This window comes from Coregonus lavaretus (genome assembly GCF_964263955.1).
Source record: "Coregonus lavaretus genome assembly, chromosome: 5".
Classification (NCBI taxonomy): Eukaryota; Metazoa; Chordata; class Actinopteri; order Salmoniformes; family Salmonidae; genus Coregonus; species Coregonus lavaretus.
Genome location: NC_139992.1, coordinates 7,023,425 through 7,046,219, shown reverse-complemented (window position 1 = coordinate 7,046,219; position 22,795 = coordinate 7,023,425). Strand labels below are relative to the sequence as shown.

Genomic DNA, 22,795 nt, shown 5'->3' with positions numbered 1-22,795 from the left:
GGTAAACTTGACCCCGCCCTTATCAATAAATCTAATATTACAGGCGGAGGCATAACACGTTATTCACTGAGCCTACCACAGATGGAAACCCAAAGGAGTCGTATCTAACTGCCCAGTGGCTTTCCAAAGTCCCCCTACAAACACCGCGACACGCTCTGTCCATTGTGCTGACACAGTGCAGCGGAGATACAGATTTTGCGCCAACCTGTCACTCAAACATTTGAACTTTTTTGCTATTATTATATAGGTACATAAAACTAAAACTGAAGGGACACAAGTTTCAACTGAGGGGGCTGAGCCCCCTTTGCCCCCTCGTGGAACCGGGGCCTGCTAAGAAAGGAAGGGCTAAGCCCAATGGAAGGGCTAAGCCCAATGGAAGGGCTAAGCCCAATGGAAGGACTAAGCCCAATGGAAAGACTAAGCCTAATGGAAAGACTAAGCCTAATGGAAAGACTAAGCCTAATGGAAAGACTAAGCCCAATGGAAGGACTAAGCCCAATGGAAAGACTAAGCCCAATGGAAGGACTAAGCCCAATGGAAAGACTAAGCCTAATGGAAGGACTAAGCCCAATGGAAAGACTAAGCCCAATGGAAGGACTAAGCCCAATGGAAAGACTAAGCCCAATGGAAGGACTAAGCCCAATGGAAAGACTAAGCCTAATGGAAAGACTAAGCCTAACCGAAGTGTATTTTTTACCCCCTTTATTTTGACAGGGAGTCATGCTGAGACCATGGTCTCTTTTACAGATGAGCCCTGTATACACATCAATACACGAAAAGCAAAACACAATCATAGAAAACAAACACATTCTTCACTAAAAAGGTCCTCAATCGGCCTTTTGAATTGCCCTAGAGGCACCATCATCCAATTTTACAGGGCCTTGGAGATTATTCCACAAGTAAGGTGCAAACATACTAAAAGCTGATTTTTACCTGACTCATTAGTAAGTAGCATTGTGTTGTCTAACAATCTTTTCTTATCTTGTGCATGTTTGACAAACAGGCTCTGAATGGCTTCGTCCTGGTGGTCACTAATGATGGGACCATGTTTTACTCCTCTCACACCATCCAGGATTACCTGGGCTTCCACCAGGTACCGTACAGATTGTCCCTCCTCCCTTTCCGTACCCCAGTGAAGGTTCTATCCCTAAAGCATGACCAGAGTGTTCTGTGCCTCAGCTCATTCATAATAGACAAGCAGGCATCTGGTGAGGCAGCTGGATCGTCTTTGGGGTCTTGGCTGACTAATAGCATTAATTCTACTGCTGGGTCAGCCTGGTGCAGCATTAGCATGCATGTTTGCAAACGTTAAAGCATAATCCTCCATTGACACATGGTCATCTCTGCTTGAGGTTTTTATAATTCATTGCATGCAATACAAACATAGAATGATACCCTGTAGAGCTGTAGAGGTTGTCCCTGTCGAGACAGATGCCTATGGCATCAAATAATTGGTTTTCTCTTGCTAAATAGATTTGATCTCAATGAGACTAACCTGTATAAACATGATTAAATGAAAATAGTATTCATTGGCGTTACGGTTGGGTTTGGGGGTTGCGTGCGGTGTCTGCTGCGATCTGTCGGGGGCCGTTGTCTGGGCCCTACCTGCTCAGTGAGGAGTCTGATTCTGCTCAGCAGGTCCACAGAGAGAGACTGGGAGAGAATAGTCTATTAATAGCATGGCCTTTAGTGGAAAGGGACCACCAGCCGTGGTAGTGGGCAGTGGGCAGCAGCCCTAGCCAGCACGACAGCATCACATACACTGCAGAGATGGATGGGAGTATGGCGGGGGGGCGGGGGGGGGGGGGGGGGGGGGGGAACATCACTATAGTGAAGGACTGACATTATGGGAACATCACTATACTGAAGGAGTGTCGTATTTGGGAACATCACTATAGTGAAGGAGTGACATTATGGGAACATTGCTATGGTGAAGGAGTGACGTTATTGGAACACTGCTATAGTGAAGGAGTGACATTATGGTAACATCACTATTCTGAAGGAGTGGCATTATAGAAACATCGCTATACTGAAGGAGTGACGTTATGGAACATCACTATACTGAAGGAATGACGTTATGGGAACATCACTATACTGAAGGAGTGACGTTATGGGAACATCGCTATAGTGAAGGAGTGACATTATTGGAACATCACTATAGTGAAGGAGTGACATTATGGGAACATTGCTATGGTGAAGGAGTGACATTATGGGAACATCACTATACTGAAGGAGTGACATTATGGGAACATCACTATACTGAAGGAGTGACATTATGGGAACATCACTATACTGAAGGAGTGACGTTATGGGAACATCACTATACTGAAGGAGTGACATTATGGGAACATCACTATACTGAAGGAGTGTCGTATTTGGGAACATCACTATAGTGAAGGAGTGACATTATGGGAACATTGCTATACTGAAGGAGTGACATTATGGGAACATCACTATACTGAAGGAGTGTCGTATTTGGGAACATCACTATATTGAAGGAGTGACATTATGGGAACATTGCTATGGTGAAGGAGTGACGTTATTGGAACACTGCTATAGTTGTTCCAATAATGTCACTCCTTCACTATAGCGATGTTCCCATAATGTCACTCCTTCACTATAGTGATGTTCCAATAATGTCACTCCTTCACTATAGCGATGTTCCCATAATGTCACTCCTTCAGTATAGTGATGTTCCCATAATGTCACTCCTTCACTATAGTGATGTTCCCATAACGTCACTCCTTCAGTATAGTGATGTTCCCATAATGTCACTCCTTCACTATAGCGATGTTCCCATAACGTCACTCTTTCAGTATACAGTGCATTCGGAAAGTATTCAGACCCCTTGACTTTTTCCACATTTTGTTACGTTACAGCCTTATTCTAAAACGGATTAAGTTGTTTTTTTCCCTTATCAATCGACACACAATACCCCATAATGACAAAGCAAAAACAGGTTTTAGACATTTGTACAAATTTACTCAGTACTTTGTTGAAGCACCTTAGGCAGCGATTACAGTCTTCTTGGGTATGACGCTACAAGCTTGGCACACCTGTATTTGGGGAGTTTCTCCCATTCTTCTCTGCAGATTTTCAGGTCTCTCCAGAGATGTTAGATCGGGTTCAAGTCCGGGCTCTGGCTGGGCCACTCAAGGACATTCAGACTTGTCCTGAAGCCACTCCAGCGTTGTCTTGGCTGTGTGCTTAGGGTTGTTGTCCTGTTGGAAGGTGAACCTTCGCCCCAGTCTGAGGTCCTGAGCGCTTTGGAGCAGGTTTTCATCAAGGATCTCTCTGTACTTTGCTCCGTTCATCTTTCCCTCGATCCTGACTAGTCTCCCAGTCCCTGCTGCTGAAAAACATCCCCACAGCATGATGCTGCCACAACCATGCTTCACCGTAGGGATGGTGCCAGGTTTCCTCCAGACATGACGCTTGACTTTTAGGCCAAAGAGTTCAATCTTGGTTTCGTCAGACCAGAGAATCTGGTTTCTCATGGTCTGAAAGTCCTTCAGGTACCTTTTGGAAAACTCCAAGCGGGCTGTCATGTGCCTTTTACTGAGGAGGGGCTTCCGTCTGGCCACTTTACCATAAAGGCCTGATTGGTGGAGTGCTGCAAAGATGGTTGTCCTTCTGGAAGGTTCTTCCATCTCCACAGAGGAACTCTGGAGCTCTGTCAGAGTGGCCATTGGGTTCTTGGTCACCTCCCTGACCAAGGCCCTTCTCCCCCGGTTGCTCAGTTTGGCCGGCCGGCCAGCTCTAGGAAGAGTGTTGGGGTTTCCAAACTTCTTCCATTTAAGAATGATGGAGGCCACTGTGTTCTTGGGACCTTCAATGCTGCAGACATCTTTTAGTACCCTTGCCCAGATCTGTGCCTCAACACAATCCTGTCTCGGAGCTCTACGGACAAGTCCTTCAACCTCATGGCTTAGTTTTTGCTCTGACATGCACTGTCAGCTGTGGGACCTTATATAGACAGGTGTGTGCCTTTCCAAATCATGTCCAATCAATTGCATTTATCACAGGTGGACTCCATTCAAGTTGTAGAAACATCTCAAGGATGATCAATGGAAACAGGATGGACCTGAGCTCAATTTCTAGTCTCATAGGAAACGGTCTGAATGCTTATGTAAATAAGATATTATTATTTTATTTTTTTCTAAAAACCTGTTTTTCGCATTGTCATTATGGGTTTATTGTGTGTAGATAGATAAGGGGGAAAAATATTGAATCCATTTCAAGTCTGTAACGTAGCAAAATGTGGAAAAAGTCGAGGGGTCTGAATTCTTTCTGAATGCACTGTAGCAGTATAGTGTCTGAAGTTCCCATAATATCATTTGCATAAGGATGCCCTCTATCATTTAGATGTTGTTTGTGTCTGTATTGTGCATGCTTTCCATAATCTTTATTTTAACGACCTACATATGATTGATATTTTCCATAATCTTTATTTTGTTTGTCTCTATATAATCTAACATAATCCCTCCCTTCCTTCGTACCCATCTCTCTTTCTCTCTCTCTCTCTCTCTCTCTCTCTCTCTCTCTCTCTCTCTCTCTCTCTCTCTCTCTCTCTCTCTCTCTCTCTCTCTCTCTCTCTCTCTCTCTCCTTCCCTACAACCTCTCTCTCTCCCTACCTCCCTCCTCTCTCTCTCCCTAACTCCCTCCTCTCTCCCTCCCTACACCCTCTCTCTCTCTCCCTACCTCCCTCCTCTCTCCCTCTCTCTCTCCCTCCCTATACCATCTCTCTCTCCCTACCTCCCTCCTCTCTCTCTCCCTACCTCCATCCTCTCTCTCACCCTCCCTACACCCTCTCTCTCTCCCTCCCTCCCTCCCTCCTCTCTCGCTCTCCCTACCTCCCTCCTCTCTCTCTCCCTACCTCCATCCCCCCTCTCTCCCTCCCTACACCCTCTCTCTCCCTACCTCCCTCCTCTCTCCCTCTCTCTCTCCCTCCCTACACCCTCTCTCTCTCCCTACCTCCCTCCTCTCTCTCTCCCTACCTCCATCCCCCCTCTCTCCCTCCCTACACCCTCTCTCTCTCTCTCTCCCTCCCTCCTCTCTCTCTCTCTCCTTACCTCCCTCTCTCTCTCTCCTTACCTCCCTCCCTCCCTCCCTCTCTTTCCTTCCTCAGACTGATATTATGCACCAGAGTGTGTATGAGCTGGTCCACACTGAGGACCAGCAGGAGCTGAGGAGGAACCTTCACTGGGCCCTCAGCCCACCTGCCGTCGTGGGAGAGTCCTCCTCAGGTGACTTCCTACCTCCATGTTAGACCCTGAAACACCACCTCCATGTTAGACCCTGAAACACCACCTCCATGTTAGACCCTGAAACACCACCTCCATGTTAGACCCTGAAACAGCACCTCCGTGTTAGACCCTGAAACACCACCTCCATGTTAGACCCTGAAACACCACCTCCATGTTAGACCCTGAAACACCACCTCCGTGTTAGACCCTGAAACACCACCTCCATGTTAGACCCTGAAACACCACCTCCATGTTAGACCCTGAAACACCACCTCCGTGTTAGACCCTGAAACACCACCTCCATGTTAGACCCTGAAACACCACCTCCATGTTAGACCCTGAAACACCACCTCCATGTTAGACCCTGAAACACCACCTCCATGTTAGACCCTGAAACACCACCTCCATGTTAGACCCTGAAACACCACCTCCATGTTAGACCCTGAAACACCACCTCCATGTTAGACCCTGAAACACCACCTCCATCAATGAAAAACATTAATGGAGATTCAAACATAGAAATTAATGAAGAACTTTCAATAGCATTTCCTATGAATACCCTCTGCATAATGCATTACAAATGCAGTTATAATACCTTATGCGTAATGCATGAAATAAGTATATAATAACTCATTAGTATTATTATGCATTATATAAACATCCAGAACTAATAACTGCACATAAACATCTATAACCTTTACAACCCTAAATCCGTAAACATGGGCACCCTCATAGATATCATCCTGACTAATTTACCCTCTAAATACACCTCCGCTGTCTTCAACCAGGATCTCAGCGATCACTGCCTCATTGCTTGCGTCCGTAATGGGTCCGTGGTCAAACGAACACCCCTCATCACTGTCAAACGCTCCCTAAAACACTTTAGCGAGCAGGCCTTTTTAATTGACCTGGCCCGGGTATCCTGGATGGATATTGACCTCATTCCGTCAGTAGATACCTGGTTGTTCTTTGTGCTTTCCTCTCCATCTTAAATAAGCATGCCCCGTTCAAAAAATTCAGAACTAAGAACAGATATAGCCCCTGGTTCACCCCAGACTTGACTGCCCTTGACCAGCACAAAAACATCCTGTGGCATACTGCATTAGCATCGAACAGCCCCCGCGATATGCAACTTTTCAGGGAAGTCAGGAACCAATATACACAATCAGTTAGGAAAGCAAAGGCTAGCTTTTTCAAACAGAAATGTGCATCCTGTAGCACTAACTCCAAAAAGTTTTGGGACACTGTAAAGTCCATGGAGAGTAAGAGCACCTCCTCCCAGCTGCCCACTGCACTGAGGCTAGGAAACACTGTCACCACCGATAAATCTACAATAATCGAGAATTTCAACAAGCATTTTGCTATGGCTGGCCATGCTTTCCACCTGGCTAACCCTCCGCTGCAACTTGCCCATGCCCCCCCGCTTCTCCTTCAGCCAAATTCAGACAGCTGATGTTCTGAAAGAGCTGCAAAATCTGGACCTCTACAAATCAGCTGGGCTAGACAATCTGGACCCTTTCTTTCTAAAATTAGCCGCCGAAATTGTTGCAACCCCTATTACTAGCCTGTTCAACCTCTCTTTCGTATCGTCTGAGATCCCCAGAGATTGGAAAGCTGCCACGATCATCCCCCTCTTCAAAGGGGGTGACATTCTAGATACAAACTGTTACAGACCTATATCCATCCTGCCCTGCCTTTCGAAAGTATTTGAAAGCCAAGTGAACAAACAGATCACCGACCATTTCGAATCCCACTGTACCTTCTCCGCTATGCAATCTGGTTTCCGAGCTGGTCAAAGGTCCACCTCAGCCACACTCAAGGTCCTAAACGATATTATAACCGCGATCGATAAAAGACAGTACTGTGCAGCCATCTTCATTGACCTGGCCAAGGCTTTCAACTCGGTCAATCACCGCATTATTATTGGCAGACTAAATAGCCTTGGTTTCTCAAATGACTGCCTCGCCTGGTTCGCCAACTACTTCTCAGATAGAGTTCAATGTGTCAAATCGGAGGGCCTGTTGTCTGGACCTCTGGCAGTCTCTATGGGGGTGCCACAGGGTTCAATTTTCGGGCCGACTCTATTCTCTGTGTATATCAATGATGTCGCTCTTGCTGCTGGTGGCTCTCAGATCCACCTCTACGCAGACGACACCATTTTGTATACATCTGGCCCTTCATTGGACACTGTGTTAACAAACCTCCAAACGAGCTTCAATGCCATACAACACTCCATCAGTAGCCTCCAACTGCTCTTAAACACTAGTGAAACTAAATGCATGCTCTTCAATCGAATGCTGCGTGCACCCGCCCGCCCGACTAGAATCACTACTCTCGGCGGGTCTGACTTAGAATATGTGGACAACTACAAATACCTAGGTGTCTGGTTAGACCGTAAACTCTCCTTCCAGAGTCACATTAAGCATCTCCAATCCAAAGTTAAATCTAGAATCGGCTTCCTATTTCGTAACAATGCCTCCTTCACTCATGCTGCCGAACATGCCCTCGTAAAACTGACTATCCTACCGATCCTTGACTTCGGCGATGTCATTTACAAAATAGCCTCCAACACTCTACTCAGCAAATTGGATGTAGTCTATCACAGTGCCATCTGTTTTGTCACCAAAGCCCCATATACTACCCACCATTGTGACCTGTACGCTCTTGTTGGCTGGCCCTCACTACATATTCGTCGCCAAACTCACTGGCTCCAGGTCATCTATAAATCACTGCTAGGCAAATCCCTGCCTTATCTTAGCTCATTGGTCACCATAGCAACACACACCCGTAGTATGCGCTCCAGCACGTATATCTCACTGGTCATCCCCAAAGCCAACACCTCCTTTGGCCGCCATTCCTTCCAGTTCTCTGCTGCCAATGACTGGAACGAACTGCAAAAATCTCTGAAGCTGGAGACACTTATCTCCCTCACTAACTTTAAGCATCAGTTGTCAGAGCAGCTTACCGATCACTGCACCTGTACACAGCCCATCTGTAATTAGCCCACCCAACTACCACATCCCCATATTGTTATTTATTTTGCTCATTTGCACCCCAGTATCTCTATTTGTACATCATCTTTTGCACATCTACCACTCCAGTGTTAATACTAAATTGTAATTATTTTGCACTATGGCCTATTTATTGCCTTACCTCCATAACTTACTACATTTGCACACACTGTATATAGATTTTCTATTGTGTTATTGACTGTACGTTTTTGTTTATTCCATATGTAACTCTGTGTTGTTGTTGTTTTTATCGCACTGCTTTGCTTTATCTTGGCCAGGTCGCAGTTGTAAATGAGAACATGTTCTCAACTGGCTTACCTGGTTAAATAAAGGTGAAAAAAAGAAAAAAGAGAAAGGCTAAGGCCTCTGCACTGACCTACCTCTCCACTAGGGGGTGGTGTTGCACATTTGTCCTTCCCCTGCTAGAGAGTAAGCCGTCACATGGCGTGCTAAGACCACATTAGCCTCTGGGGCTAATTACATACAGTACCAGTCAAAAGTTTGGACACCTACTCATTCCAGGGTTTTTCGTTATTTTTACTATTTTCTACATTATAGAATAATAGTTAAGACATCACAACTATGAAATAACACATATGGAATCATGTAGTAACCAAAAAAGTTTTAACAAATCAAAATATATTTTATATTTGAGATTCTTCAAACTAGCCACTCTTGATGACTGCTTTGCACACTGTTGGCATTCTCTCAACCAGCTTCATGAGGTAGTCACCTGGATTGCATTTCAAGTTAATTTGTGGAATTTCTTTCCTTCTTAATGCGTTTGAGCCAATCAGTTGTGTTGTGACAAGGTAGGGATGGTATACAGAAGATAGCCCTGTTTGGTAAAAGACCAAGTCCATATTATGGCAAGAACAGCTCAAATAAGCAAAGAGAAACGACAGTCCATCATTACTTTAAGACATGAAGGTCAGTCAATTGGGAAAATTTCAAACACTTTTAAAGTTTCTTCAAGTGCAGTCGCAAAAACCATCAAGCGCTATGATGAAACTGGCTCTCTTGAGGACTGCCACTGGAAGGAAGACCCAGTTACCTCTGCTGCAGAGGATAAGTTCATTAGAGTTACCAGCCTCAGAAATTGCAGCCCAAATAAAGGCTTCACAGAGTTCAAGTAACAGACACATCTCAACATCAACTGTTCAGAGGAGACTGTGTGAATTAGGCCTTCATGGTCGAATTGCTGCAAAGAATCCACTACTAAAGGACATCAATAATAAGAAGAGACCTGCTTGGGCCAAGAAACACGATCAATGGACATTAGATCGGTGGAAATCTGTCCTTTGATCTGATTAATCCAAATTTGAGATTTTTGGTTCCAACCGCTGTGTCTTTGTGAGATGCAGTAGGTGACCGGATGATCTCCGCATGTGTGGTTCCCACTGTGAAGCATGGAGGAGGAGTAGTGATGGTGTGGGGGTGCTTTGCTGGTGACACTGTCTGTGATTTATTTAGAATTCAAGGCACACTTAACCAGCATGGCTACCACAGCATTCTGCAGTGATACACCATCCCATCTGGTTTGGGCTTAGTGGGACTATCATTTGTTTTTCAACAGGACAATGACCCAACACACCTCCAGGCTGTGTAATGGCTATTTGACCAAGAAGGAGAGTGATGGAGTGCTGCATCAGATGACCTGGCCTCCACAATCACCCGACCTCAACCCAATTGAGATGGTTTGGGATGAGTTTGACCGCAGAGTGTAGGAAAAGCAGCCAACAAGTGCTCAGCAAATGTGGGAACTCCGTCAAGACTGTTGGAAAAGCATTCCAGGTGAAGCTGGTTGAGAGAATGCCAAGAGTGTGCAAAGCTGTCATCAAGGCAAAGGGTGGCTACTTTGAATAATCTCAAATATAAAATATATTTTGATTTGTTTAACACTTTTTTGGTTACTACATGATTCCATATGGGTTATTTCATAGTTTTGATGTCTTCACTATTATTCTACAATGTAGAAAATAGTAAAAATAAAGAATAACCCTTGAATGAGTAGCTGTGTCCAAAACTTTTGACTGTTACTGTAAGTGTATTTTCAACAGAGCTAGGAGACCACGGCAACTGAGGACAGGACACACAGTCGGGTCAAGAATTACTCCAGAGGCCACACACAGAACAGAAAAGAACAGAAGCAGAACAGAACAGTTAGCATTTAGAATGTGCTAAGGGATATTGAATAAAGCTTTGTTTAAAGTGTCATGACACATCTCTCAGCAGACACCCAAGCCAGACACCTCACATCAGCCCAACCATTCATGTCAACTCTCAGTCAACAATGTTGTTACTCATTTGTTAGCTTTTTGTGTTGATGAATTCCTGTACGATCATAAAAATGATTATTATTTCATGATTACATAATCAGTTTATCACTGATTACCTGTTTGTGTGACAATTTTAGAGAAGTTGTACACATTTGTTCTGTTTCTACAGTGTGACTGAACTGTATACTGTAATCTTGAGGATAGTTTTCAAATATATTGCAATAGGTGGTTAGATGATTTTGATGGTAAAGCCTGGTCTGAACATGTCATATCTTCTGATCCATAGATGTGGAGCCAGAGAGCAGCACCACTGTGACCTATAACCCTGAGCAACTCCCCCCAGAGAACTCCTCCTTCCTGGAGAGGAACTTTGTGTGTCGCTTCCGCTGCCTCCTGGACAACTCCTCTGGCTTCCTGGTAGGTTTTATTGACACCCCAGCCCTCAGCTCGTCCGAACACCCCTCACCTCGTCCGAACACCCCTCACCCCGACCAAACACTACTCACCCCGACTGAATTTCTCCAATCTCCCACTAGTGTGTGTCTATTTGTATTTTAAGCTCACTCAGAGGAATGCTCACACATTGAGATAGTGTGATAGTGTGATATGTTAACACATTGAGATAGTGTGATATGTTAACACATTGAGATAGTGTGATATGTTAACACATTGAGATAGTGTGATATGTTAATACATTGAGATAGTGTGATATGTTAACACATTGAGATAGTGTGATATGTTAACACATTGAGATAGTGTGATATGTTAATACATTGAGATAGTGTGATATGTTAACACATTGAGATAGTGTGATATGTTAACACATTGAGATAGTGTGATATGTTAATACATTGAGATAGTGTGATAGTGTGATATGTTAACACATTGAGATAGTGTGATATGTTAACACATTGAGATAGTGTGATATGTTAATACATTGAGATAGTGTGATAGTGTGATATGTTAACACATTGAGATAGTGTGTTATGTTAACACATTGAGATAGTGTGATATGTTAACACATTGAGATAGTGTGATATGTTAATACATTGCAATACAATTTTAATGGATGAACATGGACATCAGGTTCAATTAAACATGTTGTCGGAAAGACTTTGGACAGATAATCAAACACATGGACAATGGTAGATGTAAAGATACATGTCTGAAACAAATGTTTGCGTTCTCCCCCCCTGCCAGGCCCTGAGTCTGCAGGGCAGGCTGAAGTTCCTGCACGGTCAGAACCAGCGGCAGGATAACGGGGACAAGGCGTCGCCCCAGCTGGCCCTGTTTGCCATCGCTACGCCCCTCCAGCCCCCCGCCATCCTGGAGATCAGGACCAAGAACATGATCTTCAGAACCAAACACAAGCTGGACTTCACCCCCATGGCCTGCGACGCAAAGTATGCTCACTTTGACTTCCTCGTTATCATGATGATGTTGTTGTGGCAGTTGCAATCATCCAAATAAATAGACTACTATACAATAGTATTGAATAGACTGTCATTTGTCAGTCATAATGCTATTGTTATGTAGTACTGGTTATTATATTATGTGGAATAATATTTATTGACATTATCCCTTTTGCAGGGGGAAAATTGTGCTTGGGTATACTGAAGCTGAACTTCGGGTGCGAGGCTCCGGGTATCAGTTTATCCATGCGGCGGATATGTTGTACTGCGCTGAGAACCATGTCCGAAGTAAGCCTCGCCTCCATTATGTCTACCTAAAAATACAAACATGGGAGTATTTATTTGGATTGGGTTGAATTGGTTCTGTCCTCAAAACATTGGTGAGGCCAGGTCTGACCAGGTCAAAGATGGTGGTCACAGAGTTCGGACAGCTTTTCCCAAGTAATCCCAGTGGATTACGGAGCAGATTGAGCCGCTAGAGGATAGGCCACAGATCCACTACATGAGCAGAGCAGCAGCAATAATCCATATACACCATTTACACATCATGATAGTTTAATATACAGCTGCGGAAAAAATTAAGAGACCACTGCAAAATTATCAGTTTCTCTGGTCTTACTATTTATAGGTATGTGTTTGGGTAAAAATAACCTTTTTGTTTTATTCTATAAACTACTGACAACATTTCTCCCAAATTCCAAATAAAAATATTGTCATTTAGAGCATTTATTTGCAGAAAATGACAACTGGTCAAAATAACAAAAATGATGCAGTGTTGTCAGACCTTGAATAATGCAAAGAAAATAAGTTAATGTTCATTTTTAAACAACACAATACTAATGGTTTAACTTAGGAAGAGTTCAGAAATCAATATTTGGTGGAATAACCCTGATTTTCAATCACAGCTTTCATGCGTCTTGGCATGCTTTCCACCAGTCTTTCACATTGATGTTGGGTGACTTTATGCCACTCCTGGCGCAAAAATTCAAGCAGCTCGGCTTTGTTTGATGGCTTGTGACCATCCATCTTCCTCTTGATCACATTCCAGAAGTTTTCAATGGGGTTCAGGTCTGGAGATTGGGCTGGCCATGACAGGGTCTTGATCTGGTGGTCCTTCATCCACACCTTGATTGACCTGGCTGTGTGGCATGGCACATTGTCCTGCTGGAAAAACCAATCCTCAGAGTTGGGGAACAATGTCAGAGCAAAAGGAAGCAAGTTTTCTTCCAGGACAACCTTGTACGTGGCTTGGTTCATGCGTCCTTCACAAAGACAAATCTGCCCGATTCCAGCCTTGCTGAAGCACCCCCAGATCATCACCGATCCTCCACCAAATTTCACAGTGGGTGCGAGACACTGTGGCATGTAGGCCTCTCCAGGTCTCTGTCTAACCATTAGACGACCAGGTGTTGGGCAAAGCTGAAAATTGGACTCAGAGAAGATGACCTTACTCCAGTCCTCTATGGTCCAATCCTTATGGTCTTTTACAAACCTCTTCTTTGCTTTACTCAAAGCCAGTGGCATATCGTTAGTAAAGATTGAAAAAAGTAAGGGGCCTAAACAGCTGACCTGGGGAATTCCTGATTCTACCTGGATTATGTTGGAGAGGCTTCCATTAAAGAAACCCTCTGTGTTCTGTTAGACAGGTAACTTTTTATCCACAATATAGCAGGGGGTGTAAAGCCATAACACAATACAGTTGAAGTTGGAAGTCTACATACACTTAGGTTGGAGTCATTAAAACTCGTTTTTCAACCACTCCAAAAATGTCTTGTTAACAAACTATAGTTTTGGCAAGTCGGTTAGGACATCTACTTTGTGCATGACAGAAGTTACACTAAGTTGACGGTGCCTTTAAACAGCTTGGAAAATTCCAGAAAATGTCATGGCTTTAGAAGCTTCTGATAGGCTAATTGACATCATTTGAGTCAATTGGAGGTGTACCTGTGGATGTATTTCAAGGCCAACCTTCAAACTCAGTGCCTCTTTGCTTGACATCATGGGAAAATCAAAATAAATCAGCCAAGACCTCAGAAAAAAAATTGTAGACCTCCACAAGTCTGGTTCATCCTTGGGAGCAATTTCCAAACGCCTGAAGGTACCACGTTCATCTGTACAAACAGTAGTACGCAAGTATAAACACCATGGGACCACCCAGCCGTCATACCGCTCAGGAAGGAGACGCGTTCTGTCTCCTAGAGATGAACGTACATTGGTGTGAAAAGTGCAAATCAATCCCAGAACAACAGCAAAGGACCTTGTGAAGATGCAGGAGGAAACAGGTACAAAAGTATCTATATCCACAGTAAAACGAGTCCTATATCGACATAACCTGAAAGGCCGCACAGCAAGGAAGAAGCCACTGCTCCAAAACCGCCATTAAAAAGCCAGACTACGGTTTGCAATGGCACATGGGGACAAAGATCGTACTTTTTGGAGAAATGTCCTCTGGTCTGATGAAACAAAAATAGAACTGTTTGGCCATAATGACCATCGTTATGTTTGGAGGAAAAAGGGGAATGCTTGCAAGCCGAAGAACACCATCCCAACCATGAAGCACGGGGGTGGCAGCATCATGCTGTGGGGGTACTTTGCTGCAGGAGGGACTGGTGCACTTCACAAAAAAGATGGCATCATGAGGAAGGAAAATTATGTGGATATATTGAAGCAACATCTCAAGACATCAGTCAGGAAGTTAAAGCTTGGTCGCAAATGGGTCTTCCAAATGGACAATGACCCCAAGCATACTTCCAAAGTTGTGGCAAAATGGCTTAAGGACAACAAAGTCAAGGTATTGTAGTGGCCATCGCAAAGCCCTGACCTCAATCCTATAGAAAATGTGTGGGCAGAACTGAAAAAGCGTGTGCAAGCAAGGAGGCCTACAAACCTGACTCAGTTACACCAGCTATGTCAGGAGGAATGGGCCAAAATTCACCCAACTTATTGTGGGAAGCTTGTGGAAGGCTACCCGAAACATTTGACCCAAGTTAAACAATTTAAAGGCAATGCTACCAAATACTAATTGAGTGTATGTAAACTTCTGACCCACTGGGAATGTGATGAAATAAATAAAAGCTGAAATAAATCATTCTCTCTACTATTATTCTGACATTTCACATTCTTAAAATAAAGTGGTGATCCTAATGCACGTGTTTAGCAGATGTTATAGCGGGTGTAGCGAAATGCTTGTGCTTCTAGCTCCGACAGTGCAGTAATATCTAACAAGTAGTATCTAACAATTTCACAACATTTACCTAATACACACAAAACTAGTATGGAATGGGATTTAAAAATATATACATATATGGACAAGCAATGACAGAGCGGCATGGACTAAGATACAGTAGAATATTATAGAATAGAATGCAGTATATACATATGAGATGAGTAGTGCAAGATATGTAAACATTATTAAAGTGACTAGTGTTCCTTTTCTTCAAGTGGCCAGTAATTTCAATAGGCAGCAGCAGCCTCTAATGTGCTAGTGATGGCTATTTAACAGTCTGATGGCCTTGAGATAGAAGCTGTTTTTCATTCTCTCGGTCCCAGCTTTGATGCACCTGTACTGACCTCGCCTTCTGGATGATAGCGGGGTGAACAGGCAGTGGCTCGGGTGGTTGATGTCCTTGATGATCTTTTTGGCCTTCCTGTGACATCGGGTGCTGTATGTGTCTTGGAGGGCGGGTAGTTTGCCCCCGGTAATGCGTTCGGCAGACCGCACCACCCTCTGGAGAGCCCTGCGGTTGCGGACCCAATTGCACTGGGCGGGGTTCAGACCCAGGGCCTCAAGCTTAATGATGAGCTTGGAGGGTACTATGGTGTTGAATGCTGAGCTATAGTCAATGAACAGCATTCTTACATAGGTATTCCTCTTGTCCAGATGGGCTAGGGCAGTGTGCAGTGTGATGGCGATTGCATCGTCTGTGGATCTATGTCGTCTGTGGATTAAATGTCAGGAATTGTGAAAAACTGAGTTTAAATGTATTTGGCTAAGGTGTATGTAAACTTCTAACTTCAACTGTACCTCTCTGTTGATATCACATACATTATCAAGCATTTCACACATGTTATCCAGATACTGACTGTTAGCACTTGGTGGTCTATAGCAGCTTCCCACCAGAATGGGCTTTAGGTGAGGCAGGTGAACCTGTAGCCATATTACTTCAACAGTATATAACATGAGATCCTCTCTAAGCTTTACAGGAATGTGGTTCTGAATATAGAGCACAACACCACCCCCGTTGGCATTTCTGTCTTTTCGGTAGATGTTATAACCATGTATTGCTACCACTGTATCATCAAAGGTATTATCTTAATGAGTTTTAGATATTTTTAATTTTTTTATTTCACCTTTATTTAACCAGGTAAATATATAGTCAGAATATGAATGTAAATCTGTTATACGCATGTTATTGACTTCATGAACCTTGTTTCTTAGGCTACAAATGCTAATATGGGCATTTTCAGCACTTTTCTGGGTTGCTTGATGGTTTATAATGCTTTACTGGGAAGCATCAGAAGTAGACTTGCTCATGTTATTTATATTGGAGCTGATAGTGCAGGGTGAGCTGCACACAGTGGACTTCCTACTAGGGCACATCGCCTCAGTGTTAACAGTGTAACTCTGGTTCATAGGCACATGATTACTGCATTCAATAGCTGTAGGATCAACAGAGGTATTCAGGGCAATTAGGGGGACATAAATTAAGTGACTTACATTGTGTCTGCCAACGCCCCTAGGATAATGATGCAGCATTATGACGACTCGGTGTCACAATGGTAGGGATTAACTGAGCTGGTCTTGGGTTATTGATAAGTCATTGTCTCAACGCAGCCTTAAAATGTGTGGACAGAGTCCAGGAGCCAAGATGATTTGGATGGTCATTCCTGTAGAGTATCTTCTGTTTCCAGAAGGTGTCAACCTTATCTATAAAAGTGATTCCAACAGAGCTACAGTAATCTTTTAGCCAGATGTGTGGCCTACCGCTTTGCGGCTGAGCCGTTGTTGCTCCTACAGTGCCTTGCAAAAGTATTCATCCCCCTTGGCATTTTTCCAATTTTTTTGCATTACAACCTGTAATTTAAATGGATTTTTATTTGGATTTCATGTAATGGACGTACACAAAATAGTCCAAATTGGTGAAGTGAAATGAAAAAAATTACTTGATTCAAAAAATTCTAAAAAATTAATAATGGAAAAGTGGTGCATGCATATGTATTCACCCCCTTTGCTATGAAGCCCCTAAATAAGATCTAGTGCAACCAATTACCTTCAGAAGTCACATAATTAGTTCAATAAAGTCCACCTGTGTGCAATCTAAGTGTCAGATGATCTCAGTATATATACACCTGTTCTGAAAGGCCCCAGAGTCTGCAACACCACTAAGAAAGGGGCACCACCAAGCAAGCGGCACCATGAAGACCAAGGAGCTCTCCAAACAGGTCAGGGAAAAAGTTGTGGAGAAGTACAGATCAGGGTTGGGTTATAGAAAAATATCTGAAACTTTGAACATCCCACGGAGCACCATTAAATCCATTATTAAAAAATTGAAAGAATATGGCACCACAACAAACCTGCCAAGAGAGGGCCACCCACCAAAACTCACAGACCAGGCAAGGAGGGCATTAATCAGAGAGGCAACAAAGAGACTAAAGATAACCCTGAAGGAGCTGCAAAGCTCCACAGCGGAGACTGGAGGATCTGTCCATAGGACCACTTTAAGCCGTACACTCCACAGAGCTGGGCTTTACGGATGAGTGGCCAGAAAAAAGCCATGGGATGGCGCTAAATACAGGGAAATTCTTGAGGGAAACATGTTTCAGTCTTCCAGAGATTTGAGACTGAGACGGAGGTTCAACTTCCAGCAGGACAATGACCTAAGCACACTGCTAAAGCAACACTCGAGTGGTTTAAGGGGAAACATTTAAATGTCTTGGAATGGCCTAGTCAAAGCCCAGACCTCAATCCAATTGAGAATCTGTGGTATGACTTAAAGATTGCTGTAGACCAGTGGAACCCATCCAACTTGAAGGAGCTGGAGCAGTTTTGCCTTGAAGAATGGGCAAACATCCCAGTGGCTAGATGTGCCAAGCTTATAGAGAAATACCCCAAGAGACTTGCAGCTGTAATTGCTGCAAAAGGTGGCTCTACAAAATATTGACTTTGGGGGGGGGGGTGAATAGTTATGCACGCTCAAGTTTTCAGTTTTTTAGTCAAATTTCTTGTTTGTTTCACCCCCAAAAAATATTTTGCATCTTCAAAGTGGTAGGCATGTTGTGTAAATCAAATGATACAAACCCCCAAAAAATCCATTTTAATTCCAGGTTGTAAGGCAACAAAATAGGAAAAATGCCAAGGGGGGTGAATACTTTCACAAGCCACTGTATACGTTTCCACTTCACAATAACAGCACTTCCAGTTGACCGGGGCAGCTCTAGCAGGGCAGAAATGTGACGAACTGACTTGTTGGAAAGGTGGCATCCTGTGACGGTGCCACATTGAAAGTCACTGAGCTCTTAAGGAAGGCCATTCTACTGTCTATGGAGATTGCATGGTTGTGTACTCGATTTTATACACCTGTCAGCAACGGTGTGGGTGAAATAGCCGAATCCACTAATTTGAAGAAGGGGTGTCCACATACCTTTTGTATATATAGTATAGCTACCAACATAGCCACACAATGAATATTACAGGGTACATCTAGTTACCCCCTCTGCGTAACGGAATTTGCTCTAGATTCTAGATTGGTCCTCTGTAGCTCAACTGGTTGAGCACGGCGCTTGTAACGCCAAGGTAGTGGGTCCGATCCCCGGGACCACCCATACACAAAAAAAAATGTATGCACGCATGACTGTAAGTCGCTTTGGATAAAAGCGTCTGCTAAATGGCATATTATTATTATTATTATTCTAGATTCCTAGCTACCATTGCCTTATACTCCTTGACAGAGTCCAGGGTAACTATTAAAGGAAAAAGGGTAGCTAGCAAGAAATGTTTGGTTTTTCAGAACATCTTCAGAAAGTTGAACCATGAACCTGATTCCTAATCTATTGCACCCATTGCCACATCTGCCTACTAGTGCTGTAGCTTGAATTGAATGTCATTTACCGTGTGAATGTATACCATCCCATCCTAAATGACTGTGTCCTGTGGTTCCAGTGATGAAGACAGGGGAGAGCGGTCTGACCGTGTTCAGGCTTCTCACCAAGGACAACCTCTGGAAGTGGGTCCAGGCCAACGCCAGGCTGGTGTACAAGAACGGCAAACCAGACTACATCATCGCCACACAGAGGCCTCTGGTGTACGTGCACTCCCCTGGGCTCTGTCACACCAAACCCCACTGTCTGGGAACAGTCGTTTTCCTCACAGTCCTCATAGCCGTAGGGCCACAGTTATGACATAGTTATGACACTGTTCTTCTGATGTGAATAGAACACCAGACAACACAGATGGAGGAAGGGATTATGTGGTCCTCTGTAGTTCAGTTGGTAGAGCATGGTCCTCTGTAGTTCAGTTAGTAGAGCATGGTCCTCTGTAGTTCAGTTGGTAGAGCATGGTCCTCTGTAGTTCAGTTGGTAGAGCATGGTCCTCTGTAGTTCAGTTGGTAGAGCATGGTCCTCTGTAGTTCAGTTGGTAGAACATGGTCCTCTGTAGTTCAGTTGGTAGAACATGGTCCTCTGTAGTTCAGTTGGTAGAGCATGGTCCTCTGTAGCTCAGTTGGTAGAGCATGGTCCTCTGTAGTTCAGTTGGTAGAGCATGGTCCTCTGTAGTTCAGTTGGTAGAGCATGGTCCTCTGTAGTTCAGTTGGTAGAGCATGGTCCTCTGTAGTTCAGTTGGTAGAGCATGGTCCTCTGTAGTTCAGTTGGTAGAGCATGGGCCTCTGTAGTTCAGTTGGTAGAGCATGGTCCTCTGTAGTTCAGTTGGTAGAGCATGGGCCTCTGTAGTTCAGTTGGTAGAGCATGGTCCTCTGTAGTTCAGTTGGTAGAGCATGGTCCTCTGTAGCTCAGTTGGTAGAGCATGGTCCTCTGTAGTTCAGTTAGTAGAGCATGGTCCTCTGTAGTTCAGTTGGTAGAGCATGGTCCTCTGTAGTTCAGTTGGTAGAGCATGGTCCTCTGTAGTTCAGTTGGTAGAGCATGGTCCTCTGTAGTTCAGTTGGTAGAGCATGGTCCTCTGTAGTTCAGTTGGTAGAGCATGGTCCTCTGTAGTTCAGTTGGTAGAACATGGTCCTCTGTAGTTCAGTTGGTAGAGCATGGTCCTCTGTAGTTCAGTTGGTAGAGCATGGTCCTCTGTAGTTACATTTACATTTTAGTCATTTAGCAGACGCTCTTATCCAGAGCGACTTACAGGAGCAATTAGGGTTAAGTGCCTTGCTTAGTTCAGTTGGTAGAGCATGGTCCTCTGTAGTTCAGTTGGTAGAGCATGGTCCTCTGTAGTTCAGTTGGTAGAACATGGTCCTCTGTAGTTCAGTTGGTAGAACATGGTCCTCTGTAGTTCAGTTGGTAGAACATGGTCCTCTGTAGTTCAGTTGGTAGAGCATGGTCCTCTGTAGTTCAGTTGGTAGAGCATGGTTCTCTGTAGTTCAGTTGGTAGAGCATGGTCCTCTGTAGTTCAGTTGGTAGAGCATGGTCCTCTGTAGTTCAGTTGGTAGAGCATGGTCCTCTGTAGTTCAGTTAGTAGAACATGGTCCTCTGTAGTTCAGTTGGTAGAGCATGGTCCTCTGTAGTTCAGTTGGTAGAGCATGGTCCTCTGTAGCTCAGTTGGTAGAGCATGGTCCTCTGTAGTTCAGTTGGTAGAGCATGGTCCTCTGTAGTTCAGTTGGTAGAGCATGGTCCCCTATAGTTCAGTTGGTAGAGCATGGTCCTCTGTAGTTCAGTTGGTAGAGCATGGTCCTCTGTAGTTCAGTTGGTAGAGCATGGTCCTCTGTAGTTCAGTTGATAGAGCATGGTCCTCTGTAACTCAGTTGATATAGCATGGTGCTTGTAATGCCAGGGTAGTGGGTTTGAGACGGAGATCTCACAGGTGCTGTTTGTTTTCTCTCCATCTAGGGAGGAGGAAGGAGGCGAACACCTACGTAAACGTTCCATGCACCTCCCCTTTACCTTCGCCACAGGAGAGGCCCTGCTCTACCAGTCCAACCATCCAATTGGACGCTTCAACCACGGCGCCCAGGGCTCCAAGAAGAACGGCAACAAGTCCAAGAAGGGCCGGTTTGATAGGGCGTCCAGGGATGGCCTGGACCCGGGCTCCCTCTTGGGGGCGCTGATGAGTCAGGATGAGTCTGTGTATGTCTGCCAGCCGGCCCTGGAGCCCAAGCTGTCCTTCCACAGCAGTCTGTTCGGAGACCGGGTCGGCCTCTCTGACTCCGACCCCACCGCCCTACTCCAGGGCTGGGATGAGTCGTCCAACGGAGTGGTGGGTCCGGGGCTTTCAGATCCGGCGTCGAGCTTCGACCCTATGCTGGCGACCCTGGACTCCCTGTCCCTGAGGGGTCTGTGGGGTGTGGTGGGTCGGGATGGGGATGGAGGCAATGAGGAGAACTGTTCCAACGGGGAGCTGTTTGGGGCTCTGGAGGGCCTGGGGCTGAGCGCCGAGGACCTGGAGCTGCTGCTGCTGGACGAGAGGATGATCCGGGTGGAGATGGACCCGGAGCGGGTTCCCACCCTGGATGACCTGCTGACCAACGATGAAATACTCTCCTACATCCACGACTCCCTGGAGGCAAAGACAGACGCGGCAGAGGACGGGGACCAGGTACCCTCCACTATCCCAGCTACAACTGCCCCAAAAACCACCACAAAAACTCCTGTTGAAAGTAATCCCACTTCTGCCATCAATGTGTACTCTCAGTACGTTCCCCATAAGGCCCCCATAGTTCAGCTCTCCCAGCAGATGCAGCAGCACCTCAGCATGCAGCCAGGGAGGACGGTCCAAGACTGGGCCCAGCATAACAACCACTTGCCCCATCCCCTGGTGAATGGACTGCAGGGGCAGAGTCAGCCCATACACAACGGACAATGGACATCCCAGCACATTCTAGCCAGTACAGGGGTCCCGGTTGACCACTGTCACAACCCCCAGACTCTGTTCAATGGAAAGGCGTCAGAGCCGGACGGGGACCTTCACTGGCGGCAAGCCCAGCAACATCAACACTACCTCCAGCAGCAGCAGGCCGGAGTCCAGAGCCAGCACCCTCTGTGCCATGCCAAACATCCAGGCGCTAATCTCAACGGAGTGTGTGGCATTCCAAACACACACACAGAGCATCGCCCAGCTGGCAAACAGCAGTGGCAGGACTATAGCTACTGCCACCCTGGGGAAACCACCCTGAACAGCAACCCCCCTGGGGAAACCACCCTGAACAGCAACCGCCCTGGGGAAACCACCCTGAACAGCAACCCCCCTGGGGAAACCAACCTGAACAGCAACCCCCCTGGGGAAACCACCCTGAACAGCAACCCCTGCCTTAACAATGGCCACATACCTCTCCTCACACACACCACCGTAGACGCTTGTATGGTTGATGTTCCCGGCATGGATTATACCATCAATGGAGATACGTATGGGGGGAACGGGCAGCACCACGGGACAGAGGCTGCCGTTTCGTCCTACCAGAGGATGGACAACAAGAAGCAGCAGCTACAGCAGGAGAAGTTGGCCCCTCCCTTGGCCCAGGTGCTGTCCAGCCTCTCGCAGTGCCCTCCGCCCTCCGCTACCATAGAGCAGATCCTTGGGGTTGGACACTCCTCACTGGAGGCCAACGGCATGGTGACCTCTGACATCCCTCACCACCCCAACCACAGTAAGGTGAGACCACAGTGATTTTATATTCATACATTGAGGATACAAA

At 45.3% G+C, this 22,795-nt stretch overlaps 1 protein-coding gene across 1 annotated transcript in view; it reads left to right on the top strand.

Moving 5' to 3' along the window:
- Positions 1-22,795, top strand: part of LOC311129697 (aryl hydrocarbon receptor-like) — a gene marked incomplete at both ends in the record, with an annotated part of 71,740 nt that overhangs the window by 46,705 nt on the left and 2,240 nt on the right. The window contains 7 exons of the mRNA XM_084162104.1: positions 1,004-1,093; positions 5,129-5,246; positions 10,823-10,953; positions 11,737-11,939; positions 12,127-12,236; positions 19,108-19,249; positions 20,994-22,752. Coding sequence (XP_084018230.1) covers positions 1,004-1,093; positions 5,129-5,246; positions 10,823-10,953; positions 11,737-11,939; positions 12,127-12,236; positions 19,108-19,249; positions 20,994-22,752 — 2,553 coding nt within the window. The remainder of the gene's footprint in view (positions 1-1,003; positions 1,094-5,128; positions 5,247-10,822; positions 10,954-11,736; positions 11,940-12,126; positions 12,237-19,107; positions 19,250-20,993; positions 22,753-22,795) is intronic.